The following is a 25,691-nucleotide window of genomic DNA, read 5'->3' on the forward strand; positions in this document are numbered from 1 at the left end:
TTTTATATAGTTTATCAGCTTTCATCGCTTTATGATTATGATTTTTACTCGTATATCGTCGACCACTTTTTTGAAACAGTAAAAAAACAATTCAAATTAAGAGCAACACAGATAGCACCCAACGAACTAAAAGTCTTTGGGCAATAATGGCTGATACTACCAACAAAACAACTTGTGGTATATTCATTTTACATGTTTTATTATTTTTCAATAACTGTAATTTGTCAGTTTCATTTCTTAAAAATAAACTAAACAACTGCAAAAAATAAAGATGCACCAGCTATTTGTCAAAAGGTCAGTTGATTATTTTTTTTTATAATACTATTTAGTTGTGAAACATACTGAGTATATATATCCTAATTCTCGTCAAGAAAACTGAATGTCTACAGATTTTTGTTTACCAAATATTCAATAAGAGTATTTCACATTAAAAAGTAAATAGTGCTCTATTCAAGTAAAATTTGTAACATCCATTTACTTGTTGTACACGTAATTTTTATCACAACTGTTATATAACTTTTGTGTTTGTGAACATTATTTATATATATGTTATGTAAGACAGCTTCAGATATTCATTTGCACCAATAACGAGAGTGTTTATAGCTGCACAATATATCTAGCCACGGTCCCCGCGAAAGATATAACTTAAGACAAAACTAATAACGATGTTTCTTTCTGACGTTGGACCAGCACATATATTGCACGTGGCAAAGTTAAAATATGCATTGCTAGACCAACCCTCTATATGTATAGCTTTTTGAGATTTAGTTTATACAGTTGACTTTATGCAAGTTTTGTATTTATCAGGCAAATGTGTTGTCGTGGCGTTTTCTTTAAACCCAATAAGAATTTCAACTAATGCAGAACAAATCATACAAAAGAAAACACACTGAATTGACGTATATGTATATTGACGAATAGAGGCTGTACACAAGATGAGCGATGAAAGTATTCCTTATGAATTATACACCAAGGATAAGGAGTATATAGATATCAAAATAATACTGAATAGATTAAGCATGATTAAGATAAGATTCAAGACATAATTGGTTTATAATACAGACAATTATATTTAAGACTGTTCTTAGAGTCACAACTATCAACCCTCTTAAAAGCAACCGAGTTCACCCTATTTTTGATGGGATTTTATATTTGGGTTTCTCAATCTAGTTTTCCTGGATGTTTTTTTTTTTATTGTTGTTCGGAGCTTTTTTTTTATGTCAACAATATTTGTTATCACATGTATAATACCTATAATCTTAAATTAACCCGTGGTTGTCTTTTCAAACAGTTTCGAAGTTGACGTGTACATGAATAAATATGAAATATTTGATATTGTTTAGAAAAAAGTTGCTGCATGGTTGAAATCAAAACGGGTAACAAATTAAATATATATATATTAAATGTCTGAATAATAGCCAACGACAAATCTTACGATCGAGGCGATGAATCATATAAATATGATACAGTAAACTTCAAAATGTAATATATAATAAGCAAGTTTCAAAGGGTACAAAATCACCAAAACTATAGTAAAATCATGAACAAATAATATAAATATGATACAGTACACTACAAAATATAATATATAATAAGCAAGTCTCAAAGGGTACAATCACCAAAACTATAGTAAAATCATGAACAAATATTAAATATTTCGGATAACTAATATCCTCAATCAGTCAAATGATTCTTATCTTGACACGTGGTAGTCGAACTGAAATAATTATCTAGATCGTCATTCAAATTATCACGAATCAATATGCCGGTAATTTTTTTCAATATTGATGTTTGGGACGATGAATAAATTCCTAAAAACTTTGAGAGTCCTGTACTGAAGCCTGGGTTACAGGAAACAAGTCATGATAGGAACTCATTTTATGTTTTTTCATTGATGCCCTCTGGGGAAACTATCCATAACTTTCTTATCCAAAAACATTCCCTAGCAAGTCTATCGGCCCTTCACACACCCTCGTTGTGGTCTATGATAGTGATGGTAAGGTTTTTGAGATCAGATTGGGCGTGTCCAGGTGATCTGAAATGACGACATACGGGGAGGTCGGGCTTGCAAGTGTAGTCACTTCGATGACCATTCATGCGTTTGTTGAATGGCTATTCTGTCTCACCAACATACTGTATTCCACATCGACACTGAAGAAGGTATACAACAGTCTGTGTTTTGCTTGTTACTTTGCAATATATAGTGTATACGGACCCAGTAGAGTGGCAGTAAATGATTGAGTATTCATTATTTGTTGGCAAGTCAGACATCGTCTGTTACCACACGACTTGCACCATCTTGCAGTTGAAAAGCTTTTATTAGAGGAGACATCAGCTCTCATAAATAAGTCTTTCAGATTTTTTTTGGTCTTCGAAAAGCTAAGGCAGGAGGTTTGGGAAAGATCTTCTATTATTTTGGATGTTTTGCAATAATCTGCCAATTGGCACGGATGATATTTTAACATACAATCCTGCCTTTACTAAACTTTCCCATCTCATCCGTGCTAATTGGCAGATTATTGCCAAACACCCAAAAGTATCCAAGATCTTTCCCAAGCCTCTTGTCTTAGCTGTCTGAAAGACTTATTTTTGAGAGCTGATGTCTCCTCTAATAAAATCTCTTAAACTGCAGGATTTTGCAAGTCATGTGGTAACAGACGATGTATACCTCCTTCAGTGTCGATGTGGTATGCAGTGTTTTGGCGAAACAGAATAGCCATTCAACAAACACATGAATGGTCATCGAAGTGACTACACCTGCAAGCCCGACCTCCCCGTACGACCTTGATCACCTGGACACTTCAAAACTGCTCTCAATAAACAATATAATCACTATCAAAGACCTCAACGAGTGTTGGTCAAGGGCCGACAGACTTACTCGGGAAGGTTTTTTGATAAGAAAGTTAAGGACAGTTTCCCCGGAGGGCATCAATGAAAAAACATAAAATGAGTCCCTACCATGACTTGTTTACTGTAACTTAGTCTTCAGTACAGGACTCTCACATTTTTAAGGAATTTATTTCTCCTCTCAAGCATCAATATTGAAAAATTTACCGGCGAATTGATTCGTCATAATTTGTATGACGATCAAGATTATTATTTCAGTTCGACTACCACATGTCAAAAAAAGAACCATTAGACATTTTAACGATAAAGGATATTAGTTATCTGAAATATTTAATATTTGTTCATGATTTTACTACTCTTTTGGTGATGTGTTACCCTTTCAGATATGTTTATTACATATATATATATATATATATAAGTCTAGCGATTTGCACAACGATACTAATATAAGATGGTATTATACGAAGATGTTGTTAATAAATCGTGTTGACAAATATTTCGGCTTAACAAATAGCCTTCTTCAGTGTCAATTATTTTAACAATACTGATTATATGTATAAAAATAGCTCAATAATACAGGTAAGTTTTGGTCTATTGATTTAATCCAAAATCCTGAACATCATAATATAAAACAAAACTCAATACTCAAATATACGTGACTGTGTATATTTACATCCCAAAATGAGTGAAAAATAAAACTTAGTATTTTTTATTGATGCCGTTTGGATGATGTACATTTAGTTCCTTTATCCAAAAGCTTTCCCGAACCTGTCGCTGGGCATCACTCCAGTGAATGTTCTGTTCAATCACTAGGATCTTCATGCGGTTAAAGTCATCAAGTTTGTGACCAGACTGTCTGAAATGCTGAGAAACTGGGAGAAGTGGCTTCTTAAAGATATCACTCCTATGGCCATGAGGCGTTTGTGGAAAGGCTGCTTTGACTCACCAACATATTGGAGGCCACAAACCGAACATTCTAGAATGTAAATAACATTCATACTTTTGCAGTTAACATTGCAAAATATCTTATAGTTATTTTCGGTTGCCTTACTGTGAAAAGTTGATGAGTGATGCATCTGTAGGCAGCATTTGCAGCGTTTTTCATCACACGAACGACATTCTCCAGAAGTACTTCTATTATCTATTATCTTCAGCCCGCACCAGCAGGTTACGCAGACTATTGGGTTGCCTAAAAGCTATCATGGGAGGCTCGGGAAAAATCTTGGATAGTTTGGAATTCTTTTCAAATGTTTTCCAATGCTCACGAATGACACCGAAGCTGTTTTTGAGAGATGGGTGGTAAGTAAGAACACATGGAGTCCTTTTATTTTTCTTTTTATATTTGTATTCTAACAGTTTACTCCTTGGAATAGTTTCCGCTTTCTGAAAGCCTTTTTGGATAGTTCTGTGTTTGTAGCCCCTTCTCTTCAAGCGGGTTTCGAGTTGACGTAGTTGTTTTTTAGTTGTTTCTGTGATGGAACATATTCGCTTGACTCTGAGTGCCTGACTGTACGGGATGCTCTTAGTACAATGAGCAGGATGACAACTTTTAGGGGACAGATATTGGTGAGTGTCAGTACGCTTAGAATATAGATCAGTGGATATGATGCCATCTGTGAGCGAGCTGGAGGTAACGAGGAAGGTGATTTTGGATTTAGATTTCTCATGAGTAAATTTGATACTTGGATGTATATTGTTGGCATGAGTGATGAATGTATCTAAATCCTCGTCACTTTTATTCCATTTCATATCCACATCATCTATAAATCTAAACCAGGAAAGCGGTTTTTCGATGGAAGATTCAAGGAGTTGTTTTTTTAATTTGCCCATAAATATGTTGGCATAAGATGGAGCCATTTTGGTGCCCATAGCAGTTCCATTAACTTGCAGATAATGATCTCCATCAAAAGTGAAGTTGTTGTTTTTGAGTACCAGCGTGAGCATTTTGACCAGGCATTCAGTAGGTGGATATTTCACTGGTCGGGAATTCCAAACTTCTTTACATGCATCAATGCCATCTGCATGTGGAATATTCGTGTAGAGGGAGGTGACGTCCATAGAGACAAGTGTCGTGTCGGAGGGGAGTGGATTTAAGGCCTGCAATTTTCTAAGATAATCGATAGTATCTTTGATGTGAGATGGTAAGTCTTCAACATGTTGAAGAAGATGGAAGTCAACGAATTCCGATATTTTTTCGTCGGATGACCGTTCGCTTAAACTATAGGTCTTCCTGGGTTATTGTCCTTATGAATTTTAGGTAAAAGATAAAATCTGCCCGGTTTTGGATTTTCTTGTTTCAAATATTTTAGAGTCTTTTCATCGATGAAACCATCGTTGAAACCATTTCTACCAAACTATCAGTTATGTCTCTGCTAAAAGATGTTGTAGGATCAGAGTCTAGTTTTTGGTAGAACCTTGCATCGCCAAGTTGTCGTTCAGCCTCTTGAATATAGGCAGATTTATCCATGACAACCATTGCACTGCCTTTGCCTGCAGGTTTAATGACGATATTGTCGTTAGATCGTAAGTTTTTCAGTGCAGTTCGTTCTTCATTGGTAAGATTGTCAAAAGGTTTATTGTTATTTCTAGTATTTCTAATAATGTCCGACATAAAATTGTCAATAAATGATTCCAAGGTGGCATTTTGCTCGGTTTAGGGATCCAAGTACTCTTTTTTATAAATTTGTAGTTGTTCTCGTCTTCTGAAATTTCTGAGTCGCTATCCGAGCATCTGTTGTTATTCTCCTTCGGCGCGAAATATTCCTTAATGCGTAGACTTCTGGCAAAATTGTCAAGGTCTTCCGACAATTTCGTTTCATTGACAGGGGCAGGTAAAGGACAGAGATTTAAGCCTCTCGAGAGAAGAGATGTTTCAGCTTCCGTTAACTGGTGTTTGGAAAGATTGACAACAATGTTGGAGGGCGAATCAGTCTCTAGTGACCTACGTTTAAAGCGCCTTATTCGTTTTCTCTTTTTTTCAGATGGTAAAGAAGGATTGATATGTTCGATGCCATCCCTACGGAATTTTCTTTTCTGCCTTTCACTCAAATTTTGAGATTGTATGGTTGTTATGTCTTTAAAGCGAGCACTGATAGCATCACAATTGTCAGATGTGAGATCTTTTTTGCAGCTATTAAAAAGGGTGTTATTTTCGCCAGTAAGAGTTTTCAGATGTTCTTCGCAGTGTTGTTTGAGGAGGACCATTAACCGCTTGGAACAATGGTAGAGGGTTTGATCCCATTTGCGAAGTAATGTGTTGGATAAATTGCCAGATGTTTGTGGCATGAGCTTGATTTGTAGTCCGTTAGGAATACTTTCATTATACACATAATGGGTTAAATTAGATAAGTGGTGTTCAGTTCTAATTTGTTTTTGTTTAATAGCTCTTAGTTGTTTAAAATAATCATTGATGTTCATGATATAAGAGCTGAAAACTTAAATTCATTGGGATTATGTGAATAACATAATACAGGTCATTCAGAGGAAAAATAATATAGAAGTCTATAAAAAGGACCAAATTTACTATGTACCGGATCGTCTAGATATAAAAGGTTAACCAGGAAAGCGGTTTTTCGATGGAAGATTCAAGGAGTTGTTTTTCTAATTGTACATCATCCAAACGGCATCACTAAAAAATACTAAGTTTTATTTTTTACTCATTTTGGGATGTAAATATACACAGTCACATATATTTGAGTATTGAGTTTTGTTTTATATTATGATGTTCAGGATTTTGGATTAAATCAATAGACCAAAACTTACCTGTATTATTGAGCTATTTTTATACATATAATCAGTATTGTTAAAATAATTGACACTGAAGAAGGCTTTTTGTTAAGCCGAAATATTTGTCAACACGATTTATTAACAACATCTTCGTATAATACCATCTTATATTAGTATCGTTTTGCAAATCTCTAGACTTATATAATGTTTTCCTTATCTGCACAGTATCGTCTATTTTAGACGATCCGGTACATAGTAAATTTGCTGGTTGGTCCTTTTTATAGACTTCTATATATATATATATATATATATATATATATATATATATCTTGTTAGAGGGGTATAAATTCAGAACAAACAACATTTTCCAAAAGACCAAAAAAAAGTGAAAAAGTATATTTTAACAAAACGCATTTGACTAACAGGTCGAACAACAAATGTTCTTAAACCCTGCTGACTGCCATTAGCGATTGCCAAATAAACGGATCACCGATGTAATAAATGGATCTTAATTATAAATTTAATACTAAACAGAAAACAATAAACTTGCGGAAAAGATGGTATACCGCAACAAAAGGTGCAAGGGTTTTTGTACACCATATCCGGATTTCGACAATTAATGTCTCTTCGGTGATGTTAGGAATCGAAACGGTATTTGGAAAGCCATACAATTTACCTCAATTTAGGATAGACTCTTGAATTTTGAGGAGTCAAAATAGGATCAACGAATCATATAAACCTGAAGGCAAATATAATACAAGCCCAAATGAAAAAATATTAACAAGTCTAAATTGAAAACAACGTTCAAACCTATGATTGCGTTGGATAAAAACCGCAATTTTTATACGTGTGCATGGAAAACAAATTTCTTGTTAGAGGGGTATAAATTCAGCACAAACAACATTTTCCAAAAGACCGAAAAAAAGTGAAAAAGTATATTTTAACAAAACGCATTTGACTAACAGGTCGAACAACAAATGTTCTTAAACCCTGCTGACTGCCATTAGCGATTGCCAAATAAACGGATCACCGATGTAATAAATGGATCTTAATTATAAATTTAATACTAAACAGAAAACAATAAACTTGCACAAGATGGTATACCGCAAACAAAAGGTGCAAAGGTTTTTGTACACCATATCCGGATTTCGACAATTAATGTCTCTTCAGTGATGTTAGGAATCTACTTTTTCACATTTTTTTTTTGGTCTTTTGGAAAATGTTGTTTGTGCTGAATTTATACCCAACGCAATCATAGGTTTGAACGTTGTTTTCAATTTAGACTTGTTTATATTTTTTCGTTTGGGCTTGTATTATATTTGCCTTCGGGTTTACATGATCCGTTCATCCTATTTTGACTCCTCAAAATTCAAGAGTCTATCCTAAATTGAGATAAATTGTATGGCTTTCCAAATACCGTTTCGATTCCTAACATCACCGAAGAGACATTAATTGTCGAAATCCGGATATGGTGTACAAAAACCTTTGCACCTTTTGTTTGCGGTATACCATTTTTTCCGCAAGTTTATTGTTTTCTGTTAAGTATTAAATTTATAATTAAGATCCATTTATTACATCGGTGATCCGTTTATTTGGCAATCGCTAATGACAGTCAGCAGGGTTTAAGAACAAAACGCATTTGACTAGCAGGCCATATAATTTACCTCAATTTAGGATAGACTCTTGAATTTTGAAAGAGTCGAAATAGGATGAACGGATCATAAAAACCCAAAGGCAAATATAATACAAGCCCAAACGAAAAAATATAAACAAGTCTAAATTGAAAACAACGTTCAAACCTATGAGTGCGTTGGATAAAAACCGCAATTTTTATACGTGTGCATGCAAAACAAATTTCTTGGTAAGGGGTCTAAATACAGCACAAACAACATTTTCCAAAAGACCAAATGAGTGAAAAAGTATATTTTAACAAAACGCATTTGACTAGCAGGTCGAACAACTGATGTTCTTAAACCCTGCTGACTGCCATTGGCGATTGCCAAATAAACGGATCACAAGATGTAACAAAACAGATCTTATTATTAAACTATTACTAAACAGAAAACAATAAACTTGCGGAAAAGATGGTATACCGCAAACACGAGGTGCAAAAATTTGTACACCATATCCGGATTTCGACAATTAATGTCTCTTCAGTGATGTTAGGAATCGAAACGGTATTTGGAAGGCCATACAATTTACCTCAATTTAGGATAGACTCTTGAATTTTGAAAGAGTCGAAATAGGATGAACGGATCATAAAAACCCGAAGGCAAATATAATAAAAGCCCAAACGAAAAAATATAAACAAGTCTAAATTGAAAACAACGTTCAAACCTATGATTGCGTTGGATAAAAACCGCAATTTTTATACGTGTGCATGCAAAACAAATTTCTTGGTAGAGGGGTCTAAATACAGCACAAACAACATTTTCCAAAAGACCAAATGAGTGAAAAAGTATATTTTAACAAAACGCATTTGACTAGCAGGTCGAACAACTGATGTTCTTAAACCCTGCTGACTGCCATTGGCGATTGCCAAATAAACGGATCACAAGATGTAACAAAACAGATCTTATTAATAAACTATTACTAAACAGAAAACAATAAACTTGCGGAAAAGATGATATATATATATATATATATGGATAAATCCAAATGTAAGACTTGATGTTTTTTCAGTAGTTGTATATCTTATTCATTAATGTATGTTTTACAGAATCAGAAGATGATAGGTCTAATGCAGAAGGTAACCTTAATATGTTAAACAAACTATTATCATGTTGCTTTAAAATATAACATTGTGACCTGTGATATTATATAAGAAATCATTAAATTTTTCAATCTAAACGAGATATACAAAAGTAATAATTAGAAGCAGTTTGATTGTCATCTGAAAGTTTGCGTGTGACAATAGCGATACATGATGGTTTTTATTCCATTTTCTTTACATCATCCAGTTCCATAAAGCTATTCTGACTGTATGTATCAAAAGTCACACACAAAATAAAGCAATATTTGTAGTTCGTAATCCATTAAATGAACGCGGACTTTAACAAGGAAATAAAAAAACGACTTATAATTTGGAAAGGAAGGACAGAATGTTCTTTACAATACTAAAGTAATGTACTTGAGTATTGTAATGAATATTCTGCGAAATACATCGTTCTTAATCATATTGATACTAAACTAAATAATGAATTTCCATATAGCTACCAGTATTGCACCCATACACAACCAATTCATCTAAGCATTACGTTAGTACATCTTAATCTTAAATTACGTTGTTAGTTTCAAGAGTGCAGCTGAGTGAACATATGAACAATCAATAAACAACTAAACTATTAGAAAGTTGACTGCGGTGAAATTGTGATTAATTTCGATGATCCAATATTAAAGACATTTGGTTAACTAATATATGACGTAACTAATACATGACGTTCGACGTTGAAATCAATTGAATTTTCCCTATTCCTCTAGCTTATTTGGAATAAAGAAACACACAGCGATGTTCACCGTTTTAGACTTTGCGGGTTTGTATCAATCGCCTGTATACAAAGCAAATATCTCATAGGTGACAAGATAACCAAGGACTCGCGTCTCCAGTCTTGATGTACGTAGTAAAGGATTTCTGTTTTGCAAAAAAAAAAATGAACCAAGGGATCTAAATGCTTAAGTTGATGTTTTACCTTTGAAGTTTTACGGTCGTCGTCATAATTTGATTGACCGTTAACCAACATATTTGTCACAGATGATTACTGATATTTTCTCGATATTGACATCATAAAAACGATGTATTTGTACTAACGGTGAATAACACGGCATGTGAATGACAAAGTTCAATCATCCGTATAATGTTTAAAGTTGTTTGTCTTTTCCTCGTTTTCATTCTTGAAAACGAAGTTACAATTTTTTTTTTTATTTTTTTTTCATGTAGGGGATTTTAATTGCTTCCTTAGTAATCTAGTGATTCCACGTTTGAAGAATTTGACTGATAAAATAATACAGCCTATCATATTTTTCACAGAAAAAAGAATACACTTCATCAAATGGGATTCTGAATGTTACGGTCTTATATTTTTTGCCTTGTTGCAAACAAAATGCTGGGATGGAGCACTTCAGCTCTTGGAAAATGGATATGTAAGTGATGTGAAATACATCATCTACGCAATTATATTTTTTCATAGTTCAATATTTGTAAGACTTGAATCGGTAATGTCATTGGTAACTTCTCAATTGCCCTGTCTATTCAACTATGGAATAGAGAAAAGTTATTTATCATTTCTTTATGAAACCAAAGGTAAGTTTCTATTCATTTATCTTGATTACAATGGAGGAATCGTTAAGCTTGCTATAACGTAAGCTGTCTTCAAAAAAAATTACACATAGTGGTTTTAAATTTCAAATTTAATCTTCTGCTGTTTTGCATAATTTTCGAGTCATTCTAATAATTTGTGTCGTATATTATTCAGCGTTCAAATATATGTTTATCTTTCTGTATCTTCTTTTAAATATTTAAGTTGTTGGACAAAACCAGGTTATGGACTGATGTGCACTTACATTCCCTATTTTAGAGAAACGTGGAAATACCTTCAGACTATTTCAAAAATTCTTTGTTTTTACATTTTTTACATTGATCCAAAATTCTTTTGTTCACCACTACTCTGAAACTACACATCATTTCTGCTTTGAAAACAGAAAATGTGGTGTATATCTATAATAACAAAGATTTTTAAGCTATCACGCAAAAACTTTCTGAGAGGATACACTATTCAATAACATATAATTCGCTGTCAGGTCGGTTTATTTCGCTGAAAAAATCATGGCAAAAAATTCGTTTATGTGTATCTGATAAACAAATTGAAGACATCCGACGCTGGAGTTATTAACTAACACTATTTAGAGCAATATCTACTTATTTTGAAATCAAGTTTACTTCATGATCATAATATGTATCTGATATCAAAGCGAATAACAATCACATTAAATTTGTTTAAATTTAGTGGCGGATGAAGATATTTGGAGGACGTTTTTTGAAAAAAAATAATCGGCATTCCAATGTGAACAAACTGTTAGTATTTTGGTTGTTTTGATTGGTTGTTAATCGTTTTACTGCTTTCTAACAGATTTTTTTTCTGGTTGCATATGAACATAAAGTTTGTGAAATCATTGTTTGATAAATTTTGAATTCAATACAAAAGAAGACGTTTCCTGATTTATTTTATGTACATGTGATAACTGTAACAAATACAAACAATGTAAATAAACGTGATGAATTCACAACTGAACCATAATTTTACCAAAGTAATATATAAGAAGATACTATTTAGCCTTGATTTTAGTTTAATTCCATGTGTAGTTATTGGAAATAAGTATATGACAAGGGATTTTGGATTATAGCCAACAACACATGTTTCCTTTTTATCAACCTATTGGTGATAATATATAAGATACAAATAACTGTTACACTATAATATTTAAAGGTTGTTAAATGTGAGGTATATTTAGTCGAGTACATATTTGTTGTGTATGTATATTTGATTTTTTTTTTAAATTGCGCCTAGTATTCTGATTTTTTTTAAATTTTCAATAGGATACTTTCTTATATGGTATTGTCTGTTAATTTTACCTAATATTTCCAGAAATAAATATAACTGTAACATGCATTATAATTGTGCTTTGGCATGATTCATACTCGATAAAAGGTTATATTTTTTACCTTTTTTTTTATTCAGATTGGTATTCATCATATCCTTGTCGGATGTGTCATATTAAAAGACGAATTCAACAATGGGAAAACAGAGAAACTCTTGAAGGAAAAACTGAAGCGTTTAGAAAAGTAATTTTTTGCAGAAAGATAACTTAATTAAAACAATTTGGTGATAATCATGAAGAGACATATGCTGCTTACGTTTCAGATACGGCTAGTATTTCACTACAACATCAAATTTTGCACTACAACATCAAATTTTGTAATCAGATATGCATTATATTATAATAGGATTCCATGTAACAGAAAAAAAAATGGTCAATGAAGTGCTACAGATTAAATGGCTTTTGTCTTTCTTTTTTAGGCTTTTTTCAGCATTTAAAAGCTTGTAAAATTATATAAAGAAAGCATTGACAACATTGATAGTACTGATTTGGTCGTTTTTTTTACCAATTAACGTTTCATAGTTTTTTCTTGGGACCTTACCTTAGATTTCAAACAATGAACACACAGCCATTGAGTATATACAAATTTAAAATGATGTGCAACTGAAGTCAACTGAAACTATTAATATGTCGATATTTATATCAATTTTTGAATAGCAAAGCTTATCAAAGACTTCCCATTCTTGTGATTTTAAATAGGTTTATTACATGTATCATTGAATTGTTATAGTATGTTTACACATATGATAATTATCATATCAAATAATTTGTCATTTGAATTTTTTATTATTCTAATTATATATTTCTTTTTTTTTAATGTTATTTAAATTATAAATTTTCAAAGAGCATTAACTGATAAAGCAATCAGCATTACGAGCTACATCTATGAGGCTGATAAGCAAAACAGAAAAGAAAATAAGGAACATGAAGTTGGTTTCAAGTGTGGAAAACTACCATGTGGTTTCAAGTGTGGAAAACTACGATGTACGGACAAGAATGAAGAAAAAATGTTGAATCATGCTGAAAGGCTACTTTTGAATCATGGATATTTAAGGGATGCTATTAATACCGAAAACAATTCTTACCTTGAAAGTGATACAGTGAGGAAGATCCTTAGGAAAACATTTTATGGTACAGAAGAGGTACATCAGCAGACGGTAAGCCAAAAAAACTTAATACGAATTGTTTTCTCTGATTCAGGTGTCGCGCTCGTTATAATATGGATATAAAAAGGTTACCAAAGAACCGTGTTAAATGACAAATTCAAAGTTAAAAACACATAAGCTCAAACCAAACTTAAAAATATACTTACACCTTCGCACACCATGCATTATAAATTAACTTCATTTTCAAAATGACTATCTAATACACCGTTTTTGTTAGCGTCGTTGTTAGATTCATTTTTATATTTCCATATTTTTTGTTTTGTTTGTCTGTGATGTATGTCTACACAGTTTTATATAATTAGCTGCTGGATCATAATTGTTGTCAAAGTAAGCTATTCTGTCTGTTTGGCTTGCTAACCTTATTTTGTCAATATGACAGAACATATAAACAACTGTCATACAAGTGGGAGGTTAAGCTAGCTTTAAACCAGATATAACCCAGGATGTTCCGAAGAAAATTAGTGTACCAAGTCTAAAATATGGCAGCTGATTTTTCACTTGTTCCGTTGATCGATTTTGTCAGGTGTTTTTGTCATGGACTTTCCCCTTTTGAATTTGCATTGGAGTTTGGTATTTTTAAAAGACTTTTTTATAAACTTTATCTTACTTTACCTGTCTAAGAGCTAAAGAATAAAAAAAATATAATACCGAACTCCAAGAACACTTCTTTGCTAACAGGCAAAATTAATAGCTCATACATACCAAACAAATGGAAAACAATTGTCATAATCTTGATTTTAAAGAACATCAACGGAAATCCTTTTCATAGAAAAATGCAGGCAAAAAAAACTTAAATTTACCAATGTATGTTTACGGTAACCTCAAAGAGCTTAGCATTCAAACAAAATAAACAAGACTTACATGTACAATTTGCACATATTTCAATATAAAACAGAAAAATTAAACAAGTGTATAGGTATAAAAAGTCCTTTACTTCTTAAAAGGAGAAAAGTTAGTGTAATGAAACGATTAAAGAACTGCGATAAAAGATATACTTTCCTTATTAAAAATTTCAAACAAAACTGAAAATAGTTTTGGTTTAAGATTAAAACGGGGGGAAAATCGTCAAATATACCCAGCTTATAATCTGTTTTACCAGAAGCACGTTTAGTTTTCATACCTTTCATCAATGGCTCTCGAATATAAAAAAAAAGTTGTAGAGCATGTTCAAAAATTGTGCCACATATGGCTAAGACCACCTGTGCCTGGGGTAGAACAATATTAGTGTTTCTAGTAGTTGAAAGTATATACACAGACACTTTGTGGAATAATTCATGACTGACTACTAAGCTCATGATACCATCGGGGACGATACGTTCAAAAGCAAAGGCATCGATCAATTGGTTGTAAAAACTCATGAAACTTATACAATGAACTCGGCAATTGTAAGCAATTAAAAGCTAGCAACATAATTATCAATGTGTGTAGCTTAAAAGAATTTCATGTTCTTGTTTTAGCTATGGCGTTGTCAGTTTATTTTCGACTTATGAGTTTGAATGTCCGTTCGGCATGTTTGTAATCCTTCGCCTCTCTTTTAATTCTGTTCATTTATAAACAACAATGACGATGCCTGAACATTTACTGGATATTCATCAGTACATTTCATGTTATTTCATTTAATATGTCTTTCATATTCTTTTTTTAGACTTTATGCATTATAGTACTAGCGGCAGTCCACATGATTGCGTTGCCTCTTTTAATGATTAACATGGAGGCACGACCGTTACGCTGGTAAGACATTTGGTTGTTTTCATACTTATTTAACTTAATACATAATAAAGAGTGTACTGTTACGTCACTACCAAAATGTATTGTCTAAAAGTAGATATTTGTTTAACATGTACAATATATTAAATCTTATCATTATTGTTGTATTCAACTCCTTAAGATTTATTTCACAAAATCGGTTGTCACAGCTTGGGATCAAAAAAGGGGGACGAAAGATACCAGAGGGACAGTCAAACTCATAGATCGAAAGTGACAACGCCATGGCCAAAAATAAAAAGACAAACAGACAAATAATAGTACAGATGACACAACATAGAAAACTAAAGACTAAGCAACACGAACCCCACCAAAAACTGGGGGTGATCTCAGGTGCTCCGGAAGAGTAAGCAGATCCTGCTCCACATGTGGCACCCGTCGTGTTGCTTATGTAATTACAAATCCGGTAAATAGTCTAATTCGTTAAGTCACATTCGTGAAAAGGGAAGGGTATTGTAGTTACGACATAAGGAACATATCCGATATCATTTGTGAAACGGTTATTCCATAACGGTCAACCAACTCGTGATGGCGTCCGTAAAATTTACGAAGGGATGATTTCAACTTCACCATTTAGAACTCTTGGCTTAATAGCTTCCTTGTGAGCAGCAATCCTCTATCAAGGAAATCATGATAGGAAACACAAGCCCGGGAATATCGTATCAATTGGGAGATATATACTCCGTATGCAGGCGCTGCTGGAATGTTGCTACATAGAAATGGAAAGTTAACAATTGGGAAGCTGAAATCATCTCTTTTGTCGTAAACTTGCTCTACTTTTGGTTGCTATATTTTTTTTGTGTTTGTAAGACCCTTTATATATTTGGATGCCACAATGACTTTGTGACTATTTCGTAGTGACTTGCTGCAGGCAAACACAAATTTCTTTCTTTACGAAAGCGTTTAGTCATTTAAGTTCATTTTTCCGACCTTTTATTCCTTTTTCAATGAATTAAACCAATTATATTGAACATGCTTGAAATTAAATAAAAGAGGAACTTGATTTAAAAATACATCACCTGTAAATAATTTTTGTCATAATTGCAATCATATACTAGTATATATCAGAGTCTCCATAATTATGATTTTCTCTTTTTAAAAAGTAAAAGGAAGCAAGTGTCAATGTATATACCCAAAGAGAACTGGTTTCAAATTAAAAAGATCTAATCAATGTTGGAAGAACATAAAAAGTGTCATACTGATCCTAAGTTCAAATTTGACACAACTTGTCTCTTACTACAAAGGTTTTTCCTAATATCGTACACCGTTAATTTCTCATAGTACTTGTTTACGCGCAGGATCGGTATTCTGGGCTTACAAGTTTTGAAATCGCTGCTGCGCGAGACAACTATGATATTTTAAACTTGAAACTAAAAAGGGCTGATAGTTTGAATTTTTTATAACCATTTGCATATATGACTAAGAGACATTAAACACCATCTCGGATTCTATGTTAATAAAACAAGTACAAATATGGTATGCCTTGATCAAACTAGAACAAACTTATCATTGTTAAAAGAATAAGTAAAGGTATGCTATTTGAAAATATATGATTTCTTTTCCAGATTTATAGGACCATTAAGCGTATTCAAAACAATAGTATAGATATATGATTAAGAATATCATCATGATTTTTCGTTTACTGTAGTGACATCACATGACTTACGATTATCTGCCCTCAACACAATTGTACATGTTATTCGTGCAACGATTGCAATGTAAATAGGACAGGCGTATGATGTACTCCCGGTGTAGCTATTAATTTCAATCAATATTCACGACTATAATTAGGTTATTGTATTCATATATACTGTGTGTTCTGTTGACGGGGTTGTATTTATGCAGCCGTGGCAACAAAATCTACGTCGGATAATGTATGTTAATATGTAGATATAAATAAACAGTTTGTGTTTAGTTGCTAAGTGATTATAAAACAGTTTTTTTTTCTTTAAATCTATACGGTCAGTGTTTATCTACGTTTTCAAGTTGGTGTTGGTTGAGTTCGAATCTTAAACTAGAGTCATTGTCTTTAAGTTTGTTTGGGTGGTTATATTTTGTTGGCAATATTGTTTAAGTCTTTCTGCTAATAATAGTTACATACTATCTCTGCTTTTCCATTGATTTCCATTTAAATTTAATTGACAGTGCGTTTGTATCTTTTTGAGATTAAACCTACTATACCTGTATAAAAAAATTGAAGTTATCAAAACAACAAGAGTCATGTAGTTTATTTCATTACATTTTTAAATTGTCGTTTTGAAGAACAAAAGTCTTTAAAAATTTCAGGTTTTACAAGAAGTATGAGTTGCATTACATGAAAGTATATATACATATGGTAAGCTATTTTATGTTTGACATCTTCTATTATTTTCAACTAAAACGTGTAACCCTAATAATGTAAATGTGAATTGAACAAATCAATTATTGTAATGAAACTACACCATGTGTTTATGTGGTTACGACAAACACTAACTACAGGTGAAATGCAACGGTAGTAATAGGCAATCACAAGTGCTATACATATATGTCTACTAAAATCAACAATAAACTAACAAGACACCAGCGTATAACCTTTAAATAGTTCTTTAAGGAATGACTGTAATATTTTTTCTGTCTATGAAGAAATAACATCAAAAATGTGGTGCACACTGAATAACCTGCGTAGCGGGTTATTTTAACGTGTGCACCACATTTTTTTATGTTATTTCGAATAGACAGAAAAAATATTACAGTCATTTCTTATAATTTAATTCTAAATTCCATTTTAAACCGGAGTAAACCATGAAAAAACGTTGATGACGTCACGGTCACATGACAAAATTATGTCTATGAGCTGATAAACAAAACAACGTCAGCCAATCAGAAGACGCGTTACATCCAAAATTAAATTATATTGTTATAACCAATCAAACCACATTGAAGCTTCAGGATAATTATTATTACAAAAATGTTTTAAAAATAAATCACAATGGTACCTTATCTGAAACATATGGGCATAACTCATAAATTGAAAAGAAGTGTATTGTTGTATCAAATACCTTCAGAAGCTACATTTGTAGATACGTAATACGCGTAAGATAATTAAAACATTGTCTATACACTAAATATGTATTTTGTCAATTTAACTGTTGTTTTTATTAATGCAACAGCTTGGATTCTTAACTCTCCTTATTGCATACGGAAACATGTTGCTATTTGACTACAGAGTTGATGGTATCACCTACACTGACTATTTCATCATGTTGTGGATGGCAAGCTTTTTTGTGGATGAAACCAATCAGGTGAAACATGTTGGACTATTATATTCTGTTGTAAATCGGAAAAATCTCATATTCATATATTTAATTAACCCTTTATTTGAAATAAAGATATTGATTTACAAGAAACTTATTATTGACTATCACCCGTACAAAATGTAAATTTATTTGAACCAGATTTGATAAATAAATATTACTGTCGATTCATTTATTTTCGTGGGTAACACTTCCGTTGCTTAAGGGATGTTTTGTTGTTGATATTTGATGGAGTGGTTCTGTCAAAGTCTGTATGCAAGGCAAAAAAAAAATGTATCCATCGGATTTTAATTTCTTGAGTAGTAAAAAATTATAGCCTCAATATGTCAGCAAAATCGATGAAAATTTGTATCCAGGGAATATATAGCATTTCTCAGCAAGTATTCAAAGATATTTCACAAACAACAACCAAATAAACATAAATATTCAACGACAATTACTTTCTGAACTTCTTAATTTGGACTTATTTTACCATCACAAATTGGCTTACCGATTCCATGTGTTGTTGTCTTAATCACAGTAGACGTGTCTTCACGGTCTCAGATCTTCGAATACCCGACTGAGTATAATCGGCTGGTCTGTAATTTTACTAATTGTGTTCTGTTCCCAATTTTAACATTTTGATTGTCATTGAGGGATCATGGCGAATGATTCATGCACACCAGAGGACGCTAGCATTGTTGACTAACCCGTTACCGCGCCTTCAGGAGTTCAAACGATTGCCTCAGTATTTGCTTCGTACACTGGCTTGTCCCTTTTTAATCAAATTACGATATTTGAATAGCGGTGAAACATTGTTTCCTCAATGTATATGTTATACATATAACATGTTATATCTTTCTTAACGAAGCCGATGAAATTAACATGTATCTTAAAAGTTTTATAACTTTGATGGGTAATAACCCAATAGTACATTTTATAGCTTTCCAATAAGACTCATAACTATTTTGCTTCAGATCATTGTTGCTGTTATCAGAGGTAAATGGAAAAGCTATTCTATTGATTGGTGGAACCTTTTAGATTGGTTAATGATTACACTATTTACGACAGGGATGCTACTGAAAACCGGCGAAGGATCCGGTTTTCAGATTACGTCAAAATTGTTTTTAGTTGTAACATTTACAGCCCTATGCACACGACTACTACATTTGACCTGTATGACAGAGTTTCTAGGACGAAAGTTAGTCATCAATCGGAAAATGGTATGTAATATTTCACTACACACTACATCAAATCAACCCTAGATCAGAGAGCAATATTTGTTTCAATTTGTTATAATGCATTTCATCAAATAATAAATATGTTCAAGGGCATTACACTTTTGAAAATAGGCACTGATTTAAAACTTGGAAGATAGATTGCGTTTCTAAACCTAAGATATGAGATTGGTTAAAATGTGAAACTAATTGCACACGCAAGAGTGCTTACAATGCAATTTTCCATATAATTATTACTCTTTTGTCACATAACTCTTTTTAGTTGATTGGCACAGATTTTCGAACTTTGATATAAGTATGATTACAATCTGGTTTGAATTGTACCCGTGAGACCGCTAACGAAAGAGAGCCGAACAATACCAAAAGGACATTCAAATTCATAAGTCGAAAATAAACTTACAACGCCATGGCTAAAAAAGAAAAAGACAAACCGACAAACAACATTACACAAAATACAACATAGATAACTAAAGAATGAGTCACAAGAACCCCACAAAAAACTAATGGTTATCTCAGATGCTCCGGGAGGTTAAGAAAATCCTGTTTCACATATGGCACCCATCGTGTTGCTCATGGAAGTATTAAGCCGTGATACGTCTTCTTCGTTGGGTCACGTTCGGGAAAAAGGGGACATGTAATTTTGCATTTCAATTAATATTATATGCCATAATGTGTTTTTAAATTGTTGATCGCCTCTGATTTTCGATCTTATACGAGACATTGCTATTTTGAACCTTTGAAAAAGTTTGACGAACATTAAAAAAGACACAAGTACACGTGAGAGCACTTACTATGCAATTTTGCATACAGTTTAGGATATTTACAAGGGTATTCCTCTTTTAAAAGTAGTTGATCAACTGATTTTCGAACTTGTCTAATATAAGTTTCATAAACATTTGGCAAGAATTGTTCACGTGAGAGCGCTAATAAGATCGGGCGGACGCCCGGCATTATTAAGTCATAAGCAACGCATCGTGTGGGGGACAAAAAATACAGAAAACGAGAACAAGTGGACAGCAAAATTCTTTTGACTTATATGTAGTCATATCGTTGGTTGATATAATCTTTTATAAAGGATATCCGATCCTATTAAAGGACATTGATTATCAATTTAACGAACATTTGTTTTGTCTATTTATTGTTTGTTCTCCTGATCAATCTGAATATACACTGAACACATTTTTATTGACTGCAAGTACATTGTCTGAAATGTACTGAATTTACTGCAGTGGATAAGTCTGTAAATTGGCTTGAAGATTAAAAGTGACGTGATAAATGTTTGGATGGTCTTTAAAGTGTTGTTCTGATCACTATTACCGTGTCAGATCAACAATGTTTTTCTAGTGAGCTATTGTCTAACATATCGTTGATACTCACTCAACACAGAACAACTCTATGTGATGCAATATTGAAATACGGGAAATCCGATACATATGCAAGGTGTTTTAGTCTTCATACTTCCGGACCACGAAATAATAGGAAGAGTATATGCATTTCAGTTTTTTATTGCACTGTTTCAATTTTCAGATAAAAGATACTTCTGCCTTCATGATAATTATTACAATTATTATGTTGTGGTACAGCGTTTCATTTTATGCACTTTTATATCCGAACTCCGAGTTCAGCTGGAAACAAATGGAAAAAATTCTCAGAAATGGTTATTGGATGTTATTTGGAGACCTGAATATTGATGGTGAGAATTGAATTAAAGTTTACATGATAATTCTACTTTTCACAAAAATAATTGTAACCGACAATCTAAATTAATAACCGTAAAATAAGGCATTGTAATTAAAGAATCGGTTTTTTTTTCAAGCAACGAAAACTGGTACCCACGAAAATGATATGATAACCAGAATTCCTTGTCATTCTACAGTACATGCATGTTTTTTAGATTTTATCTTCTTGACGACATGGAAATAACTAATCAAATTACTTAAAAATTAAATGCACCGATCATTTTTTTATATAACTTTTGACCAATTTATAATAATGACCTCTCAAAGAAAGTTTTTAAATCTACTCTAAAATTAAAAATCTAGTATGACACACAACCAATAGACATGATAGAGGCAGATTTTCTTAATTTTGAATTTGTTTTTGAAATGAAGATTCGTAAATACCGGAGGGTAAAAGGTATACAAAAACAACATTTTATAAAAAAGCATATTTCTATGAATTATTTTTAAGTAATTTTGATTGGGGCAGAAATCCAGAGTACTGACGCATTTATCGGAAAGTAATGAAAATTTCCTCAATTGCAATTTATGAAAACGCATCTCACATCTCACAATAGTCATGACAACACAAAATGTACTACACATTACCTGATCTGTGATTTCTTTACTTCTTGTCTTTAATTTCGATACTTTAATACTCTGGGTTCTAGGACGTCACTATGTGTCCTTTAATGTTATAGCTCGCAAATTGTTCTCTAGAATAATCGACGTCTGACATAATCAAATACGTCTGAAAAATGAACCTGTATGGAATAATTCATTGCAGTTTTTTTTAAAGAAGTATTCAATTACTTAGTTTTATTCACCGCATATAATATTAGGGGATATTATATCTGTGTTTGCGTGCGTCCGTCCGTTCCCCTATCACGAACTGGATTTGTACCTTTTAAAATCACCTTTCATCACTACAAAATTCAAAAAGTCTGAAAAGACCAGTTTTTGTCTGAATTTGCATGAATTTTTACTCGACATTCTTAATTTGTCTGAATCATTTTTAAAAATTCTTGACATAGTATGAATTTGTCTAATAAGGTTCTTGATTTTTCTTGACAAGTGTCTTGACAGTATGAACATTGTCTTAAAATTTCTCGACACTTCCTGTATCATCTGATAAGAGTCTGGATTAGTCTCGACCAATTCTTGACTGTCTTAAATTTGTCTCGATCTGTCTTGACATATTCTTGACATTCTTAATAATGTCTGAATATGTCTCGACATATTCTTGACATTCTAAATAATGTCTGAATATGTCTCGACACATTCTTGACAGTCTTAAATATGTCTTGACACTATCTCAACAGTATAAATTTCGCCAGAAATGTGAACAGACTTATTCTGCACTGTTTATGACATTCTATTGCTGTTATATACTCCTTTTTATTATGGCTAAACTAAACTTTGAAGAATCAAGGATTAATTTGGTATATATAGTAAGATACCCTTTTGGTGCAACTAAGTTGTAATACCCTGAATAATCCCCCATGTAGTTTTATTTTGATTTATTTTTATTAAACATTTAAGTAATTGTTTTCACTTGGAAAATAAGTAGAAGGTATTGACAAACAGCATTTAGATTTTTGCCGTTCGCAAAACTGCCAGTCAAATTTGCTTTACTAAAATAGGTGTCTTGTATCTCTTTTGGACCCCACAATTCATCTTTTGGGTTTGTGTAGCTAAAAAAAGAGGGGGGGGGGGGGGGGGCTTTCGTTTAGGTCAAAGAATTTGTTCCCATCTTGATTCAAAAATTTTATTCATTTTTTAGAACAACCCAAAAACATTTTTTATTCAAATTTGAGTGTTGAATTTTATTATAATTTTTTATCAAAAATAAATATAAATAAATAATAAAAAAAACTCCTTCCTGAAAAGAAAAAAATGTTTAGATCTATATTATGCATGTCTGTTTGAGAACCATTTCTATAGAAATCATTGATGGGACCCATTATAAATACATTTTTTTTATTATTCCTGGAGTAGATAATAATTTTCTTTTAATCTTTGGGAATTATTCAATTTGTTTTTATGTTAAAATAATTAACTTCATAATTTTGATGAAGAAAATCCATTTCAATTCAATTTTTTGTCATCAAAATGATGATTTTCATTTTCATCTATCAACAAACTTTTGTAGTGGCATGGTCGGTCAACTGATAAGTTGTATGGCTGATTACAGGTAAAGCAATAACTTCTATTTGACAGTTGCGTGTACTCTGGGGTGTGGAATACCTTAATTTTATGGGGAACATCCTGTCCATGTGTAATACTTAATATATTCCAACAGATGACATTACACAAATTTTTCTTCTGTTAAATGAATAATTTGTATATCATCATAATTTGCTATTTATATAAACCACATTTTGGTATAATAATTATTTACCATATCAACATTGAATATTATGAATGTAGAATGAAATATGTCTACAGTATGATTGGTTTGAATCATTTAATTTATAAGATTTAGGAATCAAAATTTGTAATTATTTAAAAACCCACATTGAAATTGTTTTATATCAACACAACCACATTTGAATTATTTTATACTTTAGATTTCATAGCCATATTTGCATTTGTAAAAATATTTATATACCCAAATTTTTAATTATTTTACATGCCCAACTTTTATTTTTTGTTGTAAAGAAGTGTAACTTGAAACAACAGTATATCATATAAAGAGAAATAAAGATTAAAGTTATATCATGAATATTGGTCATGATTTGTAAAACTCAGAACTGTCAAGTAAATTTAAGACACGATTCAAAATGTTCAGAATATGTCAAGCCATACTGAGAAAAAATAAGAATGTTGAGAATATGTCGAGAAATTTCAAGACAGCATTCAAATGTCAAGAATTTGTCAAGAAATTTTAAGACCATATTCAGAATGTCGAGAATATGTCGAGTAAATTTCATACAAATTTAATATAAATGATAATTTGTCAAGAAAAATTAAGACACAAGTCATACTTTTGGAGAATGTCGAGTAAAAGTTCATGCAAATTAAGACAAAAACTGGTCTTTTCAGACTTTTAGACTTTTGTAGTGCATATTAGTGTTTTGAGCCAGATTTGGTGGTTCACTGAAAATGGAACTATGAAACTGTGAGCGGATGCACGTATGATATTTATGGTCACATATTTCAATCTGATTAAAAAACAGATGCTTTGTTCAAGCTTTCTTGAAAACGCTCCATTCTACTTTTTTCTCTTTTAAAGACTCTGGTTTTGTCGGATTACTACACACCTTCACAAATATGAAGGCTGATCTTGCATAGGGTGCTGTCAAAATCACCAGAACAGCAACTAAAATGGAGTGTTGCAATATCTTAAACAGATTGACATATATTTATGACTCTTATGTTTGAAAATTCTTGTACATTGTATGTGTATCTTTATTATTTCTTATTTAGCGACTTTAAACATTATGCTTGCAAGTTATTTATACCATAAATACAAACTACATATGTACTGCTTTACAATAATGAATACTTATGGTGATCTTATCATTGATACCAGGATTAAAATCTTTGGTGAGTAAAGAAACGTCTTAATCTTGAAACTACATTTTGCTTAGAAAATCTACTCAAGGCTGAACGGATGTTATTATTGTTTTGTTTCGATAAAAATATGTTAATTGACGACCTCACGATTTTATGAAGTTTTACAAGCAACAAGAACATAGAACCTGCATGCTAATGGTAACACAAGTATATTTTACACTTTAAATAATTTCGATAAAAGAAACTAAATATCCGGAAGATATATTTAAAAACACATGTCACAGTTTTCATTTAGAAGAAAAACCGACATGGCTAATTAGTACAAATAATTACACCGTTTCTAACGTAATTCTATATTAATATTCTTGTAATGGTTAGAAAATACATAAAATAACACCATTACAAACTTAATCCCAATTTCATATTCTATTTTTAGAAATGTACATGTGACGCTACTTTTTTTGGCATTGATACTTTCGTGTGACGCACAGTTCATAATTCTATTGTGGTGAGCTGTGTATGGAAGGTGTCCGATATTATTCTGTGGTTTACATGTTTTAATGTACTAGTATATCATTTATGTATGTATTTCTCTGTCCTAGGTGTTCTTTCGTTTATTTCTACTGTACTCCTGTCGCGTAATGTCATTTTAGCGGCAATTCTAACACTGCCATATACTAGTAAGCGGGAGGTTCGGCTAGCCATAAAACCAGGTTCAACCCATCATGTTTTTCTTAAAATGTTCTGTAGCAAGTCAGGAGTATGGCAGCTGTTATCAAATAGTCC

At 32.2% G+C, this 25,691-nt stretch overlaps 1 protein-coding gene across 1 annotated transcript in view; it reads left to right on the forward strand.

Moving 5' to 3' along the window:
• The window catches only part of LOC127720380 (transient receptor potential cation channel subfamily M member 3-like), a 43,785-nt gene that overhangs the window by 1,338 nt on the left and 16,756 nt on the right, over positions 1-25,691 (forward strand). The window contains exons 2-10 of the mRNA XM_052226962.1: positions 9,293-9,322; positions 10,601-10,713; positions 12,309-12,412; positions 13,073-13,385; positions 15,040-15,125; positions 17,445-17,493; positions 18,308-18,439; positions 19,408-19,653; positions 21,196-21,361. Of these exons, the coding sequence (XP_052082922.1) occupies positions 9,293-9,322; positions 10,601-10,713; positions 12,309-12,412; positions 13,073-13,385; positions 15,040-15,125; positions 17,445-17,493; positions 18,308-18,439; positions 19,408-19,653; positions 21,196-21,361 (1,239 nt within the window). The remainder of the gene's footprint in view (positions 1-9,292; positions 9,323-10,600; positions 10,714-12,308; positions 12,413-13,072; positions 13,386-15,039; positions 15,126-17,444; positions 17,494-18,307; positions 18,440-19,407; positions 19,654-21,195; positions 21,362-25,691) is intronic.

Source organism: Mytilus californianus, unplaced genomic scaffold, assembly GCF_021869535.1.
Source record: "Mytilus californianus isolate M0D057914Y unplaced genomic scaffold, xbMytCali1.0.p SCAF_11, whole genome shotgun sequence".
In the NCBI taxonomy this organism is placed as follows: domain Eukaryota; kingdom Metazoa; phylum Mollusca; class Bivalvia; order Mytilida; family Mytilidae; genus Mytilus; species Mytilus californianus.